The sequence below is a fragment of the Helicoverpa armigera genome, chromosome 14 (assembly GCF_030705265.1).
Source record: "Helicoverpa armigera isolate CAAS_96S chromosome 14, ASM3070526v1, whole genome shotgun sequence".
Taxonomy (NCBI): Eukaryota; Metazoa; Arthropoda; class Insecta; order Lepidoptera; family Noctuidae; genus Helicoverpa; species Helicoverpa armigera.
In genome coordinates this window covers 11,812,318-11,837,310 of record NC_087133.1, presented here as the reverse complement: position 1 = coordinate 11,837,310, position 24,993 = coordinate 11,812,318, and the positions used below count along the sequence as shown (strand labels likewise).

At 33.2% G+C, this 24,993-nt stretch overlaps 2 protein-coding genes across 2 annotated transcripts; one reads left to right on the top strand and one right to left on the bottom strand.

Annotated features, from left to right (window-relative positions):
* Positions 1-11,881: 11,881 nt before the first annotated feature.
* Positions 11,882-13,390, bottom strand: LOC126053912 (neuropeptide SIFamide receptor). The gene has a single exon (XM_064037908.1). It carries the CDS (start codon positions 13,333-13,335, stop codon positions 12,622-12,624), a length of 714 nt encoding a protein of 237 aa, XP_063893978.1. The 5' UTR covers positions 13,336-13,390; the 3' UTR covers positions 11,882-12,621.
* A 10,624-nt stretch (positions 13,391-24,014) lies between these two features.
* LOC126053891 (uncharacterized) lies at positions 24,015-24,780 on the top strand. The gene is made up of 2 exons (XM_049837326.2): positions 24,015-24,045; positions 24,254-24,780. Exons 1-2 carry the CDS (start codon positions 24,034-24,036, stop codon positions 24,764-24,766), a joined length of 525 nt encoding a protein of 174 aa, XP_049693283.1. The 5' UTR covers positions 24,015-24,033; the 3' UTR covers positions 24,767-24,780.
* The last annotated feature ends 213 nt before the right edge of the window (positions 24,781-24,993 follow it).

The following is a 24,993-nucleotide window of genomic DNA, read 5'->3' as shown; positions in this document are numbered from 1 at the left end:
CGTTCATAAACCAATTTCCGTTGCGACTTCAGTTTAGCTTTTAAAGAGCTATGTTATTTTTAAGTTAGGATATTTATGATTTTTTCGAATCTGCAGTTGAAAAAATGTTAATAGGACGGACTGTGTTATGAACTCCACGTTCACTAAATAGGAACAACTAGTTTAGTTAGGTAACAGTATAACCAAAACTTATTAGTGCAGAGACTAGCTTACAGAGGACAGACAGAGCCAGAAAAGAGCTGAGCTTTCCTAGCCCTAAAGAATTAAATTAAAAACAATAAAAATATCACTTTATGCGTCCCTTGCAGATTCTTATGTACGCGATGCTAATATGATAAGTTACGGTTATGCCATCGATGAGGAAATAACAAAAACTGTTCTGAGAAAGCGATCTTTTACGATTATTTAGCATCTCGCTTTGGTGCTTGCTTTCGTATAATAAATTATTGTGGTAGGGCGTTTTGTACGTATTTGCTGGTAAAATGTCTTCCGATGTCGTTCGGTTTCATGTAAGAGAGGCTGATAAATTGCATTATAGGTTCCAGTTTTATGCTAGAAAATCATGTACGATGATGTTATGGCAACAACGCAATGCAAATAAACTAATAAATGTTATACCAAAGAAGCTCCAAAACAACTGAACTTATTTGAAAAAAATTAATTCTTGGAGAGCTATCCTTAGGCGACATAGGTTATCTACATTTCTATCTAGGCGACATAGGTTACATTTTAGCAAAGGAAGAAGTTAACTCGGGAGACGATTGAAACTGACAAAACAACAAGTACAAAATATAATCTAATTCGTCTACTTCTCTAGACATTACTCTTAGATTGCCTTCCATCAGAACAGCAAATTCCTGGAACCCCACCCTCCCAACGCAACCTAGTTTCAGTGCAGGCCGAAACAACTAGTTCAAGGTCACTGCAAGTGTTCACTCCCTGTTGACACTCGCAATCGATACAGAATTTACTGGCCGATTTCCCTCTAACCCTGGAGGACAGGAGTTTCAAGGGTACGGGGAGATTTAGGCTTGCTGAGAAGACGATTAGACCCTTGAGGTTTTATTGCGTTGCAAGTTTTATTGAAAGTTGTTCGCGGTACCTAAGCGGTTTGTATCGACTAGTGCCTGGTAGGTAGAGGCTGTATAAAGGTAGTGCATCATCTATGGTTGAGGAGCCTTTTAGGGGGATTATGGTGAATGCAGTGTGTTATGAATCAGGAAGTAAGTTAATAAAAATAAATATGTAGCAAAACTAAGAATAGCCTAACATTATGCAATCTATGAATAACTGAATAAATCGCCTAAGCTGGCATAAATATTACTTGTTCTGAATAAACAAAATAGTTATTTTACAGTTTATCCTTGAGCTTTTGCACTAATTACTCAAATTTAATTATTTTTACATAGTCTGGAGTTAAATAAATATTTAATACATTTTCATGACTTTTTACGACAAACATAATTTTGTATTAAATGTGTCTTTTATTTTGCATTAACATAAAACACAAGTTTATGAAAAATGTGTTAATAAAGTTACGTTATTTCATCACAAAATAATATCCCCCAAATATACCGACGACACACACTCCATTTAACATTTGAGAACCTATCTTTTAGACAAGTACAAAGTTTTCCAATAGCTGAAGGTCAAACCTGTTCAAGGTCACTTTGGCTGCGTCTGTTCCCTGAGGAATTGACAGTTCAGGATATTAAAACCGCCAGCAGATATAACTGTGTAACTTCAGATAGAACTATAAAAGAACCTAAAGAAAATAATAGGTTTTTTCATGGACCTCGCTGATAAAGAAAATAATTGAAATAAACATTTGTTTTGATGGGATATTATAATGGCTTTATTACATACATATTATGTTTTTTAAACGGTCAAATTATGCACTTGAAAAAAGGTTAAGAAAAAGTCTCAATCAGTTCCAGATTAATTTTTAACTCTTATGATGCTTTCTAAAGACATGTTAATTAGGAGAGTTGCATCATATGTGCATAATAATATATGTAGCTTCGAGAAAGTTGAAACTCTATCAATATCTATACTTATGTTGTATCTACTACACAAAAATACGTCTTCATAAAACTTCCCCAGGTTCAAGAAACTGAGTCGTGGTGACGTCACAGACATCAGTAAATAAGTCTTGCCCCACAATACTATCTGATATTGAATCACTTTGGGATGCGAGACACGCGCTCACGCCTACAAACTAAATAAAACTTTGTATGATGTGACTAAAAGTCTGGTTTATGCCCTCATTTTTGAGGTTTGAAATTATTTTTGGATGTTGTTGTGTTTACTTTATGATGTTTGTATGCCATGCTCAAAATACTTAAAACAATTAAATTAAAAATGTTCTTTTGAAAGGTGTTCTTAAAATAAAAGCAATTTAGAACAATTTAAGTTTTCAAAGTTTTCGTAAATTAAATTGGTTCAAAAAATATTAAAAGGACATTTAAGAAAACCAGATATAATGCACCGTAAGCAAAATAAATAACAACTATTTTTACCATGAAAAAGACAAAACATATTTACTAATTCCATCAACATGTCATTCATAGTGCCTAGAGTTAGAATTACAGTTTATCTAATGTTACTCAACACTGAAAAAACAATTCAATTCTAACACCCGTATTCAATTGTCCTTCTCCTAAAACAATATCCCCAACACATTGTATATCACCTCACACGATGTACACACACACACACACACACATACACGCCACACATAAGCCACACGTATGCAAAGTGTCCCGGGCGCGGCCGTGGCCGGAGCGACCCAAAACCGCCAGTTCAAGGCCGCCACCCAGATGCGCTCCCTGTTGCATTCCGTGTAGACTACGCCTTATCGGCATTTCTGGATTGTTAGGTAGGAAATTCATTTGGTAAATGTGCTAAGTATCTTTTTAAGTGACGTGATAGGTACTTTATGAGTCTTCATGAGTTAAGATTTAAAATTTTAAACGACTGCTCCACAAAGAGGGGTTACGATCTTCTATAATTTTCAAGGCCTTGCTGGGGTAGATCCATTATTCAAATTAGTAAAAGTAATGTATTTCTTTTTTAACTTCAAAAAATTAAAAGTTTTGTTTAATTTTAGATTAATTAGGTCCAAATAAATATTGGAATTTCTAATTAAAAAAAAAATAACCATACTTTACTACACAGATTGAAGGAGGAGACATCTTCCTTATTTTCTTTGGGACCCATCAAAAAGCAACTGTCTAAAGTGTACAACATAGCATACGAGGAGCCTAAGGACCTTGGCCTCAGTTATTGGGGCGCGGCCGGCTGCGCACAGGACCATCAATTGCATCTACAGGTTTGCTTTGCATTTCTCAATATTATCATCTTTTACCTTGTTATTAAAAACAGAAATTCCCTTTTTCTTATGGTCTTACTTTTTTTAAGATTCTGTGGTAATTTTTATAATGAAGATGGTCCCAAAATATCACCTTGGAATACACCTGATTAATGTTAGCTGAACATAGTTTGTTGTTGTATGACTTATTGATGTAATTTCTTTACAGAGCTAACCCATCATTAAAGAGGTACCTAAGATGACCCACTAACCATTTTTTCACCTTTTTCTTTCACGGAACAAAAATAATATCAAATCCCCCATTAGTTTTCAAGAATCAAAATTTTGATTTTGTACAGACAGAACTGTTCAAAGTTAGTACGAGTAGGAGTGAGACAGTAAATATTACCGAGCGGCACCTTGACCCCGCTATTGGGTCACCGCGTACAGGATAATCAATATTGCACTGAATTTATTGGACAACTCTTAAATTTATAACCTGCTATTTTATGAACTATTTTATACTATGTATATGTATAGCTTTACTGGCGAGGATTTTAGTGTTAAGAGCTGTTAAATTTGTGGCTATTAGTTTAAGCTTTCTATAAAGTGTGTATGAATCATCGCCCTTCTCCTAGTGGACAATTTTGTATCCACATGTGTGAGATTTTATACCTACGAACTTTCTGCAGTTTCACCCTCATCCAGCTAGACTCTAGACCTACTGCAGGAACTCAAGTAATTTTGGCTGTACATAAAATTGGCATAGCAGTTTTACTGTGCGAGCATGATAGACAGACAATCAGGAATTTAAACCTAAATTTATTAATTATGTAAACACTTGTGAGTATGAAATACAGATATTCAAAGAGCACATTGAAATGCCTACAGGAACTAATAAAGCGGGTCACCTTGACCTCACCACCGGGCCACCGGCAGGATATCAACCGCCGCTCAATTTATTGGATAACCGCAGAAACCATTCCAATAGACATCTGTTCATCTGTTTGTATTACCGTTTCATTTAAATCTTTCTGCTGCAAATCTTCAGTTTCCGATGTCATTTCTTCTTTGAATATTTTCCTGTTCACCTAATGAATTGCAACGCAATAATTTTTGTAGTTGTTGCGAAATTGGCTGTTATGCTAAGGGCCTTATTATTGTTACCTTTGTACCAGATTTGCCTTTTGTTATGTACGTTTGCTTGCGCAGACATGACGACAAATTCTGCTGCATTTGATGTTGTTAGTATGCATGGTAGCAATGGGTATTTTTAAAAGTTAACATAGTAGTGCATTGTCTAAGGTAGAGTAAGATGAGCAATGAACCCTGACCTGACTATTGGGTCGAGACCAGACAGGACAGTTAATTTGTTGCAGCAGATTTATTGGACAATTGCACTGTAATTTATAGTGTGTGACCAGATTTAGGAGACAAACTACACTCGGTTGTAATGGTGTGAATAGTGCGTTGGACTTGCAATGACACCCAGTGGAAGTCTCGGGAATTTAGGCAAAATATATCAAGTTATTATATTAAGTAGTTAATACATGTTGAAATGTTTAAAGCTCATATTAACCTAAGGCCACAGGAGCTTTGTACCCAGCATAAGAGCCCTATGGCAAGAAAAAATATCAAGATCTCTTATTGTCAAATTGAAATATAAGTATTTAAAAAAATCCTTTTCCTGTACATGTGGGGATGAAAAATCTTACCAAAAGACAATTCCTAATCCATTCTAGCGTACCAGCGATCCACAAAACGCATTCACGTGATGTAGGTGTATCCTCGACAAATAAAGAGCGCCTACTGCACCGGGCGCGGCCTTGCGCCACTGACCCAAAAACACCAGTTCATGATCGTTTAGACCGCTTCGATAATACTTTTTGTACGACAAATTATGTTTTAGACTTTTATGGTAAGGATGAAATGTGCATTTGATACTTAGGGACTGCATACTGAATTTCCAATTGTTATTTTGGGCACATTTTGGTACCATAGGTATACGATGAAAGGATCCAAAAATTTCGTATCTTCTGAATTTTTCAAGGAAGATTGATAGAGAAGGTTTTATTGTTATCTAAACTAATAAATAATTTAAATAGAATACAGAAAGGATTTTATTGTTTATTTGTTTGAATCAAATAGGCTCCGGAAATGCTGAACCGATTTGAATAATTCTTTCACTGAAAGCACTAACACTATCTGCGCTGAACATGTGTTAAGTTTTATCTGGGTACCTACCCCTGGGATGATGGGGCAGGTACAAGGCAGCTTAAACCGTGTGAAACACTATTTAATTTTATTTTTTTATACTTTCAAGTTCAATAAAAATCTTGTCACAACCAAGACTTCTTTACTGAAATATAACACCCCAAAATTCTTTCCCACTTATCGTCTAATTTTCGCTTATTTCGTAATGAAGTCAATGTGCTCGCTGAAAGGCAGTATTAAAAACTAATCCGTCTGAGCCGACGGTTCAAATCATCGTCGGCGTCCAATCCGGGCACAATTGCTGCTGAGTGAGGGATCACTTCAATCTCAGTGTCTCGTCTGGACTATATTCCTTGGTTCACTGAACTGATGCCCACGGAAACAAAAGAACCATGTTTTTTATCCTAGAACTTAGTGTTCCGTTTTAGTATGCCTGTCTCCTTAAAGACATGAAGAGACATGACAGAATTGTGGATGAAGTCCATTACTTCTATTACAATGATTTAATTGATTATTATGTAGTTGTATTTGAGTAACTAGACTTCAAAGTCTGGTATTATGGGTTTTCTAATCACCCTATTTGTGCCTTCTCCACTTTCTTCACCTTCACCATTAATGTCTTTGACTTCATAGACAAAAATTTAGTCTTGACCATAAGAGACACAGGGAAATAAGACCTATAAAAATCTCACAAGCTATAATTATCGCTTGTTATAATTCATCATTGTTTAAGAAGACACGATAATGTCTTTTTAATGAAAAAGTTTCAATAACAAAATAATTAGTCTTAGAGACGCCATTACAGCTTTGCTGGACATTACTGATTGATTAAGTCACCTTGCTTTAATGAAATGTTCATTCATCATCACAGATTATTTTATTATTAACGCTTCAAAGGTAAGGGATTAAATTATAATTTATGAAAACTACTATGTTTATAAAGATTTTGTATCTATCACTGATTATATCATCTTGGTTTCCATTGTTTTTATTGCTTTATTAAATGTGCTTGTTTAAATTTTAATTACTTAGGTAATGTATTTTTTTTCGAACATAGGTATTGGATATTTCTTATTGGTTACCATTGTCATCTATAATAATGCTGTATTAAGTAACGCCTAATCATTGCGCCCTCAATTGTTTTATCGTTTATTGTAATAGCTATGATATTTCCATCAGGCGTTTTGCGTCAGTGCTACTTTTTACTAGCACTACGACAACATAACAAGATAGCACACTAGATTAATCCTTTATTTGTCTGACAACAATAAAATATGTACCTAGTTGTCTTATACGGGTCTATTATTATCAGCCTATTTATTGGTTAACTGTTAAGCTCAGGTCATTTTCCATAGAGAGGAGAGATATATCACCTTTGTTTCTCAATAGGAATTGATGATTTTGACGACAATATTTTTTCATGATATTACCCTTAATTGTTAGGCAATGGTTACTCTGATATTATTGAGAGAGTACGTGGATTTTTGAAATAATTATGAGGTCTTCAAGTTGCAAACCTACGCATTCGTACTAAATCGGCAGGCGCTTAAAAATACTTTTGCTATAGTAATTTTTATTTGAAAATTCAAATAAGCAAGATTATATTATTCTACACTTCTTGAGAAGCCTATTAATTACATTTCCACAGTCTGTAGGCGTGATAATTTGATATGTCTGACACCTTGTTGAAAACCTCATCTAATTTGCTCTCGGCTTAGAACAGGGATTGATGTGGTCTGATGTCTAAGTCACTCAAAAGTAAGCCTACACCTATTTGGATGTAAGTACTTACTTAGAATATAATTGTAGGTATCTAGAATATCTAGAAAACATCTACTTGTAATTTAAACTAGTCTGGTCAGTCGCAGGTTTAACGATTGCCCAATGAATTTCTTAGGCGTTGATCATTGTATTTAATCCTTACTATAATAAATGTGAAAGTAATTTTGAACTACTGAACCGATTCAAATGACATTTGATAGGTACCAATATAGTCAAGATAGAGCCTAAGAAACCGACATCCGGGTGTAAGAAGTAGTTCCCTCTGGACGCGGGTGGAACCGCAGAAAACTGCTGCTTATTTAAAATAAGGTTCTTACTATTCGTCGTTTCGATCGATGCACAGTGTATGCTTTATAGCAAAAGAAGATAATTAATCCACATAATGTTTCATTCAACTCGGGAATCGAACCCGAGCTCTCTTGCTAGGAAATCTATACTGTATATACAGTGAAAAAAGAAACAACAATAATAATTTTTACATTCATTTTATTTACTTGACATACAATAGTGTTTGCATGTTAGGTTATTTATATTAATCCAATATGAATTATCTAAGCTGTAATTGCAAAACCAACTAATTGTAACCATCACGACTAAAACATTTTTAATTTTTTGCAACATTTTTTGAAAATAATCTCTAAAAAACACAGGCAGATATTTCTTTCTAACAAAAATAAATAAAAAAAACGTGTTATGCAACTTTTCTTATTTTAACAATAGTGTCAGTACCTACTCGTTTTCAGTGAATTTCTCACACAAAAATAATTACAACACATTTAAAAACACAAAAATAATTACAAACTTAAAAATAATTATAATATTCATATTAAAATTAATCATAAGTAACAAATCAACTATGATATTATGTACTTGTGCAAAATTTTAAACTAAACAATGAGAATTATTAATGTGTTTGCACGTACGAAAATGTCTAAAACATCTTATGATAACTTTTACCTATTTAGTAAGTTCTCCAAATAAACAAATGATTGTAATTTATTAATAATATATCAAAATTGACCAATTAAATTCTACAGAAATGTTCAATTGCATCTAAGTCAATAACCCTGAATATAAGAACTTAAAACAAAAATTATCTGAAGTAATTTTGAATTGTCAAATTGCTAGATTCAGACAGAATTTCACACAAACAGCTAACCTGAAAAATTATACTTTCGGGATTAATTTTAGTATACTAATTATCATTCGTAAAGTTTTTATTACATAGTTTTGAACGAAAAGGAAATTTTTCCAAACAAAAAAATGTAAGATGCTTACCACCGACAAAATATCATGGATTAACTCGAACCACCGAAACTGATAAATAGCCTACTTAAGTAGCAAAACGAGCCAATTTGTCTTGGACGAAAAGTAACTCCAGAAAATATATCTAGACTATAACAATGGTAAATAATCAAAGCTACCCTCAACCTTTTTCAAAGGAAAATATAATAATATTACTTCTAAGAAAAAATAAGCCTACATTACAAAAAGTATATTCAAATGAATTTCAAAAATGAAGGGTTAAACTTGCTAAAAAGTCGTAAAAAACCAAGTCGTCCGTATAACCGACTTCGAAGTGGGAGGTTATTTTCATTGATATGTTGGTAAATTGTACGGAATATAGTCAAAGTTTCATATGTCAAAAATTGCTTCTGTTACAATATATAGGAATCTTGTGTTGATTGAAATATATTAAAATTGCTAATTCAATTATAGACTTAGTTTTGAAGCTTCGTATTTTGTGATCCTTGTCCAAAATGATGTTTCCACGGTCTCATAACGGAATTAGCAGTTCTCACTAAAAAGCTTACTAAATTCCTAAAAATCACCTAACATTGCTTTAAACATCAAACTGTTTATACATAAATGTACAGTATAATTTATACATTTACAAATTCTAATAAACGGCTATACTACAAGCTTTCGTACTATACACTACGTTATTAAACCATTTTAATGAAATAACTATTACAATTTGTCATAACATCAAACAGTTTAAGATTACAAGAAGAAACATTTTGTTATATGAATTTAATATTTTAATGTCTAAATCAGGTCTCACATTATTATTATTACACGTTATAGTTTATTAAACATTATTATCTAACACCAAACACGGCAAATAAACAACAGCGATATTTTACAGAAACGCTTCTATTAAACAAAAAAATAAATAATAATGTATTCATAATATATTATTATTTATTGTTCTAATTCAATTTATTTACAAAGAATCATGAGTTACCAATTATTTGTAGGTATAAATATAATTATGTATAATTATCGAACAATTTTTATTATAAAACAACACGTCGTATGCGACATTTATAAGTATAAAACTATTTAGAGTAGATAATAATATTACATTATTTTGTGTAGTTCATAATACACACGCACTAGTTTATCTGAGGTTTAGTAAATATTCATGAAGGCAGATTGTGTGTGAACTGAATTAAGCTAAGTAAAGGTGTGTAAGCAGACGGTGTTCAATGGCCTACTCTTATAAAGCGTTATAAATATTTGTGCTAATTTTCGTTGCTTTTATAATTCACTAAATAGTCCACACACATAGAGATGGTACATTACCAGAAGGAATTTCAAAGCATGTGACAGTAATTAGTTAAATTGATTTACTAAACCCCAGTTAAATGTACAACAAGGATAGTATACAACTACTACCGATAGTTAAATGCGTGAAAATATTATTTGTACCTAAAGTTATATACTAATATTAAAATACAGTTTTTATTTTATCGTGAGTATCATTTACAAAATTACTTTACAAGCCCACATTTTTTAACTTAAACTTAATTTTACTAATATATCAACACACCAAAATGATGTTTTTTGTGGGCTGTTGTAAGTAAAAAACTGCCTGTATGTCATCTTAAACTACTGGACCGATTTCAATGAAACTTGTCTTTATTTCTTGCCCTGATATCGACTGCCCGCAGTCCACAGGGTCTAGTATTATTGTTTTCAAGTACTTACTCAAGATGACATGCTCAGCATGATTATACCCTCTCTACATATTGCCTTTACATTCCGTATTTATTATTATTTTTCTTATTTTTTTGTAAAATTTATTACATGTTACAATTTACAACATAATATTCAAAATATTTGATGATGATCTACTTAAAGAATTTAATTTTCATGTTACTGAAAAATTAAGAAAGCTTGAAAGTAAACCATAAAAAATAGATAATAAAATAAAAGACACAATAAGCTAGGGTTAAGCTTAAAATTACAAAAATAGTCGAATTCAAAATCCATTTTTATTATCACACGAATAGTCCTTTTGAAGGAGTACCAGCAATTATATCAGTCTTGCAAGCTTCGACTTTGTCATGATATCCTACACAATGAAAACAACGCCTAAATATACTGCAGTGCAGAACAAAAGAAAATCAATATAAATAAATAATAATATAAATAGAGGAAACAGCACAAGAGGTAAAATCCTAAAAACTATGTTCACTCGCCCCACTTCAAATGTTATTAAGTAGAAAAATATTTTTTGTTTCTTTTTTTTCATTTTGTTAAAAATAAAACGTTATATCTAAATATCGTCTATGAAAGTGTGCGGTTACTGAAAACATCTAGTAGGTAGTATAATTTAATATTAGGGTAAAATATGCAATTATTTATGTAGTACATGTAACGCTATGTCAATGATAAATATTATTATTTTGTGAGAAATAAAAATACGATTAACGTGGGATTGGGGAAACAACGTTAAGGACATTTTTAAGAAATAAGAAGGGATTTTAAAAATGAGATAAATGATGTCCAATAGAGTTTATTTCAAAAGTGTATGTATTTCAATACCTACAGTATACCTATCCTAACAATCTCCAAAATATTTTTATTTCTCACGTTCATGTAATATTAGTTTAAAAATATACTATCATTATTATTTTATTTGGTATGTTTTTGTGCATTTAAGCGGCTATCGGCCCGTGCTTGGCGCAGGCTCGACTTACTTACGAAGTATTTAACTTGAGACCATCTAAAGTTATATATCTTCACTATCATGACTTATAAGAAGCTCATCTGTTTGTTATTTGACGTGGACATGCTGAAAATATCTATAAAATGAAAACTTTTTGTGCATAATGTGCTAGTAAAATAACTTTGTTTTTATTGTTTATGCACAGCAGACCAGAGAATTGTATTATAGTTTTAATTTTTATTTGTTACTGAAATGACTACTTAATAAATGAATGATCAAATATAACGATGACCAGTACCTACAACACTTTTGAGTTATTTATTATTATTTGATAAAAATAATAATGACTTTGAAAAGTAATTCGTAGACTGTGATGATACAAAAAATTTAATTTTATAAAAGAAAACATGTCCAAGTCAAAAATCCACAACTTCAACAAACTTTGAAAGAACAAGTCGCACTCATTACGAGCCAAATAACAAGAGTATTGCTGTTGCAATAACTACAATATTCGTAACTCTATTTATTAGCGCATTTCCTAAATTCTCTAATAAACGACAAATAAAAATATAACAAAAAAAATATCGTATGCATATTATTATTAATTAATGAAACAGGAAATTAGTAACACTTTTGAGGAAATAATAGCAAACAAAAGAAAGTCATCAGTTTATAATTTCGAAAGCTTATTCTACGAAATATAATTTTTGTACTGTCAGTAGTGTGTTTTATTTGGGCATATCATATAATATATTAATGTATTTTTATATTTTAATAACTTTTTTCTAAAAATCCTCAATAGTTTAGATGTATAATATAACGTCAAAAGAGATATGGGATCATTCAATTAAGGAAACACTAAAAGTAATAACTGTTTCGTACATAAAAACAAGGCTTGATATTTGTACTGGATTAAATTATTAACAGAAATATATACTTACTCAAAAATATTCAATAAAAGATACAAAAACAAAATTATAAAATCGTTTTCATTAACATTTTTGTGCTCGATGTGCGTTTCCTCCGTACGCTCCTAACATTATTACAATCAGTGTAAAAATAAAATCTCCTTAAAACATGTTAACCGACTTACGTATAAAAGTTACAAGTTATTACTACTAGCATTAATAAAAAACACTGATTATGTTCACTTAACTACTCTATGTGAGTTTGAAGGTCATTAAACTGTTCTCGCACAAGACAACACCAAACTGTTTGAAATAAAAACGTATAATAGAAAATGTCGTATTGTGTCGATATGCAGAGACGCGCCGCCCCGGCCGCTCGCGACCCGGCGCGCGACGCAAGCCGACCATGGCTCTAGTTCAGAATCCAAAGCAGCACCAGCGCCCACCCCTTACACCCCCGTGTGGTTGAAGATGAACGACACCGCATTCTTGTCGACGGGAGGGGATCGCCGAGTGATCGACGGATGGTTATTATTATTGTAATGCCAAGATTTTCTCGTCGACGTGCTCGATGACTGCAGAGCAATGGTCTCGTAATACCGCAGCCTTCCACAGCACTTCCTACTCTTGATAATAGCAACGAAGCCCTTTCTGTACTTTTTGTTGAAGAAAGCATACAGAATGGGATTTATGCAGGAGTTGGAAGCACCAAGCCACTGGGCCAGAGGTGTCACAACTGGGAACATTTCTTCTTCCCATTTTTGGATTGGTCCTCCGAGTTTGATTCTGGCGAAGATCAAGTAAAGTGGGAACCAGGAGAGGACAAATAGTATGACGACAGCGACCAACATCTTGACGACTTTGACTTTGGATTTCTGTTGCATTCTTTCCATTTGGGCGTCTTGTGTGTCGGTGGGGATGGATCTTCTCCAGACTTTGATCCAGATGAGGATGTAGCACATGGTGATGAGTACCATGGGGAGAATGTAGCAGAAGATGAGGTTACCAATCACGAAGTAGAGGACTTCGCTGATGGGGTTTGGCCAGACGTCCAGGCAGAGGCGGACGTTCGGGTTGTCATCGAAGACCACAACGAGGTCGAAGAAGAACACCCAGGGCGTGGTGACGCTGATGGCGAAGATCCAGATGAACACGATCATCATCCTCGCACGACGCTTGGTGATCTGGCATTTCAAGGGCCACCAAATGGCCAAAAATCTGTAACAAAGAAAAAAGACGATCAAACATTTATAATGATAATTTTCTCACGAAGTTAGTCGCATAACGTACTGATTAGCATTTTAAATTTATTCATTCGTTATTTAACGCTTAAACATTTAAAGATCGATAAACAAATAATGTAAATCAAAAAACGATTCGGTTCATCAATCATAATTTGAATGTACCGTTTCGTAAAATTGTATTCAATTAATTTGAATATTTTGCTCTAAGAGTAATTTATGTCAATATTGCTGCTGATAAATCTGAAAAGTTGATCGAATTTTCATAAAAATATACACATTGCATTGAACATTTAAGAAGACAGCACCAGAAATAGGGCTATGTATTCTCATCACAGCTTTTTAATGTAATTAACAATGCCTAGTAAACAATGACATAAATATGGACTTAGATCTGTGCTGACGCGTGGGCAACAATATATCTACTTATAACTAACCACAAGTACCTAGAAGTAACTCATCATTGCACCGATCCCATAAACCCAGCCCCACATAATTAATCTGAGATTTTCCCATCCCTAGCGGAACATTTTATCGACAAGCTCGAGCCGTCGCGCGGAAGATGTAGACCCAGCCGAGTGTAACGCAGTTAGGCGTCTGATAGATTAATTGGCTTCAGGATAAAAACAGGGAAAAAGCTGGCTGGATTATGGTAATTGACTTTCCTAGATTTTAGTAATGTTATTTACTTTTGGTAGATTGAATATGACTCATATTACAGGTTTTTGTGGCATTGTAAAGGAACGATAATAAGGATATTGAGTGTATTTTCTTAATACTTGATACCTTGTCTGTAATTTAGTGATTTTTACTTGTACCGACCAAAAATTGTTCAAACCGTTCCGTAGTTCACATTTTGACATTGTTCAAATGCCAGTATTTACTAGCACTGTACCTTAGGAATTCAGTACAGTTGTAGTACCTAGTACCTAGTATATCAGTAAATACTATTTGTACGGTACATCGAAGGTAACTAAATCTACCATACGCTTGTTACAAACTAGAAATAAGCTACCTATAATAATTAATTATAAGGTCATCATTTAAAACAAACAACGATCATACACAGCGACCTCGGTAACATATACCTACCCGAATAATTGACAGTAATGACCTCAAAATCAAAACGATTTACTAATAGGAAATTTTGAAACTCGGAAATAACAAGATGATGTAACATTAGGAGAAGTTTGCAACACAAAACAGGTTAGATAAACTGTCATAAATTTTATAACAGTTTAATTCAAGGATCTAGTGCATATAGTTCCTGCTACCTAGTATCTCAGTATAGATGTTTAATCTCACGAAAACAATAAATATACATTGTCTTTTTCTGCGTAAGCTTAAGCGCGACGGTAGAAGTCAAGTTGTCCAGTGACACAAAGTTAATGTGCCTGTAGTTCCACATACAAGTATTGTTCACCCGCTCTTGGGACACTAATTATAAGATTTTAATAGCAAAAACCTTTCCGAAAGCCTTGCAATCAATTTTAAATGCTTCTTACTAACAAGAAACAATAATTTTGATCATCACTTCAACTTTGATTTTCAAGGCGTGACTAAGTTTCAAAATGGATGATACGGAGTAAGACCTAGGCAACTGTAGAAACCTTCAAATCCCTCTGAAGATAATTTATGCTAAAGGAAGGCCTGGGTTTGCGGTACAGGGTTGTTGTAGATTAGATCTAAATGTCTTACAGGCAGTTTAATTTCACGCCCAATCACGGACGCCGATTAACTAACTGATCAAAATTAACCAATATTATACGGTATGCAGAGCTAGAGATAAGTTATTCCTAAATTGACTGTACCCCGCAGTTTTACCTGCATCCCAAGGGAACATCTTTCCGCACCCAGATAAAAAGTGGCTTGTCTTTTCTCAGGCTCTAGACTATTTGTGAAGTTTTGGCGTGACCGGACATGGCAGACAAACAGAAAGATTTATTTTCGCCTTTTTGATTTAAGTAAAGATAGTAGCTATTCCATTCTAGAAACAATACAATAGGTATCATAAAATGGGAAAGTTTATATTCCAGAATTCTTTACTACTCGATCGTCCAAGAACAAATAAAAAGTAACTCTAATCGTATTATAGTCTAAGAGCTCAACTCAACTTTTCTACTGACAGTCTAATGTAAACTTTTTGTGCCAAAAATAGTTTTAGCATTCACTTCTTATCAAAGTGTTACCTTTCTAAAAATATTCATAGACTAACAGGCTCTCTGTGATGTGATTAGGAATTCAACCTCGTTTGAACCAATAGACGGTTAACGAGATAGTTAGAGTAAGTAATTTATTTGTTTTACTCCTATTTTTCAACCGGGTATTATCTTTGTTATTTTAATCCTAGAAATGGAAAAGTAATAATAAATACCTACTATGTAAACATGAACATAAAATTGCATGGATATTACAACATCACTTTTGACGGTAATTATGAGATCAATGTCTGAACTCTTGCGCATGTTTAACGACAAAACCTCTTTATTTTTTGTGCGCAAACATGTACTTAACATTGAAACAAAATCATTACCGACTTGTCACAAGTATGAATTAAACTTGTACGTCAAAATCACATCGACCGACCAAATGACTTTCTTTGACAGTTGATCCCCTTGGGCACTTATTACTTACCACTTATTTCCATTTCAAACTCTTATGCTTACGAAATAAAGTTCAAATTGCTTTGTCTTAAGATTTACTTCCTCAGGCCACTTAATCATTTAGCTAGATAAATAATAGAATAAAATGCTAATGAGTGGTAGTTCAAATTTTGTGCGAAATGATTTGTGGATTTAACTATGTATAAATTGTTATTTAATCGGTAAGGTTTATTGGTTTTATATCTTAGTATCTTTGATTTATATAATGTACGTAGCTTCAAGCTGTTCACTTGATTGCTGAAATATTTTGGTTATAGGCTTTTACAAATTGTTCTCGATTGAAATATGACTATCAATTAACTATAAAGTTGGTCTAGATATACCTACATAAATATTTAAACTAGAACACACTACATACATAGCAATTAGTAGTGAAGTTGAGTTTTAGTAGACAGGTATGATACAACATTGACATAGTCATTCAAACAAAAATGATAAACTGTCTAAGGTGACTGAACAATTAAGATTTTCTTTATTCATATTAATATTGATTAGTTAGGCCTGCCACAAAAGTTAAACAATTTTGATTATGATTAAATCGAAAACGGTAAGATTTTCAAGAAAAAATATACCTAAGTAGTTACAACTTCCTAATCTATACTACGTTCTAAGTTATATTCTCATGAAAAATATCCATCAAAATAATCTAATGGGCTGTCTAGCACAGACCGAAGAATTGAACTTTTTTATATCTTACATTTCACAAACTTATTTTTCTGTTTCAGAACTAGAAACTTTGCATTTATTATAATATTGTAATGATTTGGACAGCTGACTGTTTTTTAGATATTATTTGGGAAATAAACAAATATTCCGACCTCTGGAGAATTGAAATACTTGAGAAAAAGTAAAAAATGCATTCTTTGATTGACATTTTCCTAAATTTTTCTTTTCCCTTTTTTGAAACCCTAAACCATTCGTTTTTCATATCGTTGCTCTTAGTTGTAATTGGTTTCTTTTCGTTTAATGTAAGTATGAGGTGTCTTAAAAACTAGCAGTAAATACAAAAAATATGCAATATCCAAGATATATTTTTTCACAAGAACAGGTCGAAAAGTAAATTACGCTATATATACGATGCATTTCCATTCCAATAAATCGCCACAAATCGACTAACCGGACTCGATTCTCAATTGTGCAAGTATCGGACAATTTCCCCAAATATTCTCACTTGCAACACTGATAATAATGAATAATGAACTGCGTACGCGCATTGTAATCCTCTCATTGACATTTGGGCTCCACAATTTAGGTTACTCTTGACCGTGATGGCCTTTTATCGAATGTACGAGAGAAATTTATAATTTCGACATAAAGCCTGATATGTAGATACATGTGTGACATCTTGAATCGTAAAAATAACGCGATTTGTAGTACGAGAGTCGGAAGCACTGAGACTATTGCTTTACTACAGCGTAGTAGGTAGTTCCACTTTTATTAAGACTTTTAACTTTGGAGAACTAATAACACTGAATGTCCAGTCAGGTATTATTTTTAAAGCTGTACTAAATCAAGCTTCTGCACACTAATTAAATTATTCTTGCTGTAAATCTTGAAGCTTTGTATTATCATTTGAAATTCAAGACATAATAAATATACTGTACATAAAATACGCGTCAACTCTTTATTTCAGTAACTTTTTTTGCTACAAAAAAATATGTTGTTAAAAACCGATGTTCCACGCACAATGTCTCCTAAACTACATTACATTATGACGCTATCATAATTTACCGATAACTTTGTTGGATTTTTGCATAAACATTACGAAAGCGGAGTGGTTGCAGTCAATAAATCACGGATGTACGATCATGTAAATTAGCGGCTCACGGGCTCCCCGACTACATTGCTTAACTTTTTCATTTACCTAACGATGTACTTACTTAATAATGGATTTTACTGTAAATTCTTGATTTATTTTTATATGGAAATAGTAAGAATGGAAGAAGCCTCTCATTGTTTTAACTGATTAATTAAATGCACCTTTCATGTTTTAATTGTATTCCGAAGTCTTGTCCTTGAAATTCTTAAGTGCTACCAAGATACAGTAATATAAAAACATTTATGCAATTATTTTCCTTAAAGATAAAAAGTATTTCTCATTCAGCACTGATGATGTTATATTTTTATGTGTACTTAAGTAGTTAAAAAATACCTTTGCAATTGTGAAGTTTGCCATTTTACGCTTCACACATGCGCAAAAGCATTTCTTTCATATTTTCACCATAGGAGCTAACTTCGGAAAAGTAAAGCTACGAACAAATGCACAAGTAGTCGAAGTGGCCAACTTAAGAATTATTTTGTGCGGACTGTAGTCCGTTAATCAACGGCCTAGCCTCTTAATTAAACTCGTGTTCAGTCCTCTCTTACAGAAGCAATGTTGATTAGCATTCAAATCGATCCAGTTTAATTGCTAGAGTAAACACAGCGTAAAGAGATTACACGCAGCGACAATCACAGAGTGCTCTTGATTAGATCACCAATTAGTCTATTAGGGCTAGAACATAGTGAAGTACTAGTGTAATATGAATTATATATTATGCTGTCGAGAAATGAGTATAAAAAATTAAAACATTATTTTTGAAAATGGAGATGTATAATTACTCGCTAGGTTGATGATTATGATTTGAATATGAATCAATTAAAACTGCCTATGTTCACTATGGAATAAGCGCTATTTGTTTCAGCTATTTTTTTTTTCAATAATTGCAACCCGTAATTCGGTGGCTTAAAATCAACCTCTTAGGACATTAAGCTGACACGCAACTTTACGAAACATTTTCCTTATTATGTTAATATTATTAATGTCTCGCAGTTTATATAAATAAATCAATATAATTACTTTAAAAACTGTTAATTTGCCATCACTGCTTATCGCTTAAAAACAGCATATTTGGCGCGTTCGATCTGTCAAAATTGGCGCCATTACAAATATGGTCGCTGTGACGACATTGACATAAAAATGTTTAAATTACATAATTATAGTGTATGAAGTACAAACTTATAACTGTACATCGGATAAGCACATTAGCATTCTATTGCTCACAATATAAGATCGATATTGCTATAATTTAAACTTTTTTAATGGTACAGTTATGTTGGTAATATTGACAGGATTGATATACTTTCCCATAGTAAGATTGAGTTCGGTAAACCTGTGATTATGTTGTTGCTACTAGTTTAATGATATGCATAACATGTTTGTATGAGCAATTACAACTATTAAGAGTAAATCACAAATTACTGTGGTCACGAACACATAGAAAGACACGTCGAACGCACCTTATACATGTTTTTTATGTATAGTTTATGGTTAAGATGTAGACATGTTAATAATTCGCGAAGACCAGTTATATGTAGTTTAAGTTATATCGTAAAAATTACATCAAATTATTTGCTATAATATGCAGATCTCATATGGCTCTTGAAATACATGTTTTATATGCAATATTACTGTTTTACGTCCATGGCAAGGAACCTATAAAGTTTCTAAATAGCATTCGACCTTTTATGGTGTCTGGCGAAATGAGGCGTGGTTACCATTGTACTTTACAATGTAGCTGAGACTTGGTAATAAATCTGCAATCATTAATGGAAGGTTTTTTGTTCTGTTTGTTTGTATATGCCAATGAGGATCTGATAGTTTTTTTAATACAACCTAATATGGTTGTTTGGGTAGTTATTGATCCAAGCTATCACCTCCTGCAGTGTTTCGCACCTTTAAATGGACCATCTATAATTGTGTGTAATTTGGTAGCCAATTTACAAAAAAGGAAAATAAAGTTCAGATTTCATATGGGACCTCCTGAGCTTTCCATGTCTTTTCATGGGTGAATGAAACCGCGTGACGAAACTAGTGATTTTATAACTTTTTCATAAACAATCTTTAAATCTTAAAAACCTTTTAATGATATCAGACAAGCGAGTGCCAAATTAATTATACGGCAATAATGTTCCACGATGAATGGCTTATGGATACCAACTTTATTTCTTCTGCTGAGTTTAGGAAAATGAGTCTTATTTTTGAAGTGATAAGGGTGAAGAAGACTGTACAGTTAACTATGTAAATTTAAACTGTTCAGTTTAAGTGGCTACATAAATAAGTTAGTAAGTACTTATAGCTACCATGCGGTAGGTGAAGTGCAGTGGCCCTTAATGCACTTTAATGCATTAATTTATTCTGAATTATTATGAGACCCTATGTTTATTCTTGAAGTAGACGTAGACGTAGTTGTCAATGTCAACCTTTGTATGTATAGCCTTTTTCTAATGAGATGACTACCCATCAACAGACCGACCGCGGTAAACGACAACCTAACCACAAAATATAAACCTTTTCACTATACCTGTTTTAGACACTGAACTAAAATCCAAAAGAAGTGAAATATTGACTCATTCATTCTTCATTCATTCATTCATCATTCATTCTTCTAAGACCCAAGTTCTCCGACAACATCATACGTCACTATTCCTAGCACAACTATTTACCACGTTCCATTCTCAAAGTAACCAGTTTTGAGAAACGAAGACGTTAATTTTGTCAATGTACTTAGGCCTAAGAAGAAGAAAATATTCCACAGACATTATACTTAGATGAGGTAAGATCACCTATTAAAGGGCGTCCCCGGCACAAATGCCTATTGTCCAACAATCTACCTATCAAGATCTATCTATTATCTTCCTAAGACTAATTGATTGCACACTATGCGGGAGGCCTGTCTTCCAAGATTATGATCAGCATCCAAGGCCTGGTTATGCAACGGTTCTTATTAATTATGGTCTTTTAATATCATACTGTTTGATTAAAGTTCTTCTTGTATAAAGAAGACATGAGCATTTATCACGGACTTGCTCAAGGTTTTTTGACAATATTAATTTATGAAAAAACTGATTAAAGTAAATATTACTTGGATAATTTGACATTTTACAGTTTTTAAACTAATCTAAAAGCTCTTTTATTTTTGAGAAGTGTGGTATTATGGGTATTTAAAACCACCGACCTACCGCAATATTATTCATTAATTTTCTTTACGTAACAGCAATATTTGCCCAATAAATAAACTAAAGGCATTTATTTCAATACACTTTTAATTAAACAACAGCCCACAATATTTATGGTTGTAAAAAACTTATTGCTCCTATAAAGTTAAAGTTCGCAGAAAAAGAAATGATTTATGTTTCCATAAATGAGTAGGCTTGGAATTAAGCAATATTTCGATAACATCTATACCATAACTTAAACTTGGAAATAAAGTTTATAATCTTAAGAATCTGGCTGCCTTCAATTGAAATTGTGCCTTAGTCTTCTCAGCATAAAGCTGATTTTCGATTGACTACTCTTGTGGACTTAAGACTTATTGGCTTAAGTTAGTTTTTGTAGGCATATCAAAGGAAATGTGCATTAGTTATTAGTTAATTTGTCGTTCCGTCTGTCAGCACACTACGGTGAACAAATAGACCAATATTAATTGACAATGACATGTGTTTCGTTTTTGCAAGCGGTTCAATTGATACTTATATTGAAATGTAAGGCATTAGTTACAACTTCATTGCTTAATAAACCTTTCTTGTGCAATGCACCCATAGGTATCAAAATAATACTGATTACACACACGTCTTTGCACCCTTGACTCGAAAATTCAAAACGTAAAAAGGTTAGGAAAAAAACTTATAACTTTCAAAATAACAATTTTTCTTAAAGGTAAATCTCCTATTCAATAAAATTAATCAACAATAAAATTCCCGCGACCCTTTGGCCCTACAAATCATTGCAAAACAATAACCTCTTAGAATAATCTTCAATCTATTGAACAGAGGTTGCAATCAGGCGAAGGTCATTCACCCCACCTCTTACTATTGTAATCACTTCCTTATAAAGCTATGAGTTATCAGTTGATATCTGATTGAATGTTTTGCAAACTAAGAGTATGGCGTCATTTAATTACATGTCTTTTATAAGGAGTGTAATTAAATCTTTTGATTTCAATAGAGTTTCTATAATGGCGCAAAATTAACCTGGAGGCATTAAAAAAGGAATATGAACTGTAGGTTATTGTGTGCAACATTTTATTGAGTATATCGACTAATATTAAAGACTATGCGAATGAAAATCCTTAATCGACGTCCAGCGTTTTACTGTCCCACCGCAAAGCACAGGGCTCTTCTCATACAGAGAAGCAATGGGCATCAATCATCACACTGGCTCAAGTAATGTTGGCAATTTCAGACTATAAAGTTCAGGTTTTCTCAATGTCCAATCTATACTAAGGAAGTACATAAACTTAGATGTACAATACATAGTTCTGAGTATATTGCGCATAATAAACATTGGAACAAAAATATTAAAGGCGGAAAAAACAAATAATAGACCTAGATGCTAGATTTGTAATAGCAGCTAGGCGTAAACATTGTATCTAGGAAGTACATCTGTCTAAGTCGGATATTAGGCCATACGAGTCCATTGCCCATCTCAAGACTACTTCTGATGATGAAAATGGCCGCTGTGACGTCACTGTTCAAATGTTTAGCACTATGTCACATTTTATGTTTAATGGACCAATCAGTTAGGTACTGTTTTTTCTTCCGCATTCAATTTTAAGGCTTTCTCTATGGCTGTTTAGTTTTTTTCTATGGTGCCGCACTTATAAGTATGGAGGTGAACTTCTAGATTATCAGTTAGGTTAATACTATTGTTATAAAGCTTATTCTTACTCCTATTTTCATTTTGAGAAGTTTTCTTTTGCGTTGATCATTGAATAAAAACAAAGATATCAATAAGTACTCTTAGTTTATAAACTTATTAATATTACAATACATAAAATAAGATACCCGTAACAAGACTTTACCATATTTTTTATCAAACATACACTACCTAACAACGGCACATATCATTCATTAGTTGTTGCCACCTCCAAATATGAAGAAGTGTCAACAATACTCCCGGGACAAACCATGGGTTTGACGAGGGTCAATCCCTCACCTGAACGCTATAGAAAAATACTGGAAAACAATAGTTTCATTTGTCGATACATTTTCTATCATTACCTTCTGTTTCATGATAGAAAGTTCATTTGTTTGAATCAAGCTTTTGTACGAGAATGCTTCTGGCTTATACATATTTTTGTCTGACTTGCTGTGTCATAAAAAAACACTAAATATCTGAAAATAATGTCCATATTTCTTTCTTATAAAATGAGCTTGAAAGCAACTAGTAGGTTATTCATTACTCAATTCATTGCATAGACAAGATATTATCATGTTATGGAGTTTTACACATTGAAAAAACACCAAGTCAAGTTTAAATGTTGTAGCTAATAAAACGTTCAACAACTCCAATGAACTCAGTACTATTTATTTAAGTTAATACCATTTATAGCTTACTAAAAAGCTTGTTCATATAAATTGATACATTCATAAAATATGATGCATTTGCGTTACCAATTTTTAGGTGATTTAAAAGGTCAAAGGAAATCCTATTTCTATAAATATGTGATATGTGTCGTAATTTATGATATGATGGCAATTTTTTTTAAATAAAATTGTGTTAGTAATGATTTAACTTTGGTACTCTCTAGTGATAGATCTAGTAACGTCCGACAGTTTAATGCAATAATAGTTTAGTGTTTTATTTAACCAGATCGTTTAACAAACATATTACATGAAACAAATTGTAATTTCATGGGTTGTAACCCATGTCACCATAAAAGCTTATCTAACTTATCTACTGCTTAATTATAACCGACAAGTCTTCAAATCTCAACTACGCAAATAAAATTGCTAATCTCGGCCTGACAGATCTGTATGAATACTCTGTCGCAACATCCCTCCTTCGCGAAATAAGACCAAAAATACAAGTACGCGAATAATTGTCGCAATCTGGGCCAATCAATAATTATTCATGTTCGGTATAAAAGGGTAGCTCTTTTGGGAACCACCATCAGTTGCAAGTGAGACTTCGACAATGCAAAATATTGTAAGTTGCGAGAGAAAGCTTCGGAATTTATTAATGGTGTCGATGATGAGCGAAATGTCGTTTTATAATTTATGCGCAGGACTTCACAGTACATAAATGTTCAGTGTTTAAAAAGAAGATACTATAATTGTTATCAATGAGAATGAATTAATTGTTCATACACACATTGCACATACAAAACTACATGTAACTTTTTAAATTTTTCCAGATCATCATCAGCGCCATCCTGGCATGCGGGGCTGCCGCTCCTGCCTACCTCCTCAGCGAGCCAACCCACGTCATCCACTCCGTGCCCCTCACTAAGTCCACATACACCCAGAGCAGCCAAGTGGTCGACCACGGCAGCACCCACGTGCTCCACCCAGTCACTGCCATCCACTCCATTCCCGTCGTCCATGCGAAGACCACCATCACCAAAGCTGATCACGTTGTGAGCCATGGAGGTAGCTACGTGCACCCAGTTCACTCTTACGTCATGCCCGTTCATGAGGTCTACCATTACCCGAAGACCACCATTACCAAGAGCAACCAGGTTGTGAATCACGGAGGTACTCATCTAGTCCATGCTCCCGTAGTCTCCGTGGCTCATACTCCCGTGGTATACCACTCCTCGCCTCTGGTGACCCTGAAGACTGGAGATTCGGCTGTGACTCACCACAGTTCCACTGTCCATGAAACTGTGCCAGTTGTGAAGTCAGCTTTAGTTGCTGTTCATCATTAAGTGTTTTTGTTGTTTTGTGAATAAATGTTTTTATTAATGTAAAGCAGTTTGTTTCTCTTATACTTTATTAAGGTTTTAAAAAATATCTGTAGGCTGAATATATCTTAATTTCAACAAAGGTAAATTACTGTAGTCTTGTGCAAAATGTAATAATGTAAGGCATCAAGCTGGTAGGTCATCATAATTTGATGCAATAACATTAGAAAATAGACCGAAAACTAAACAAA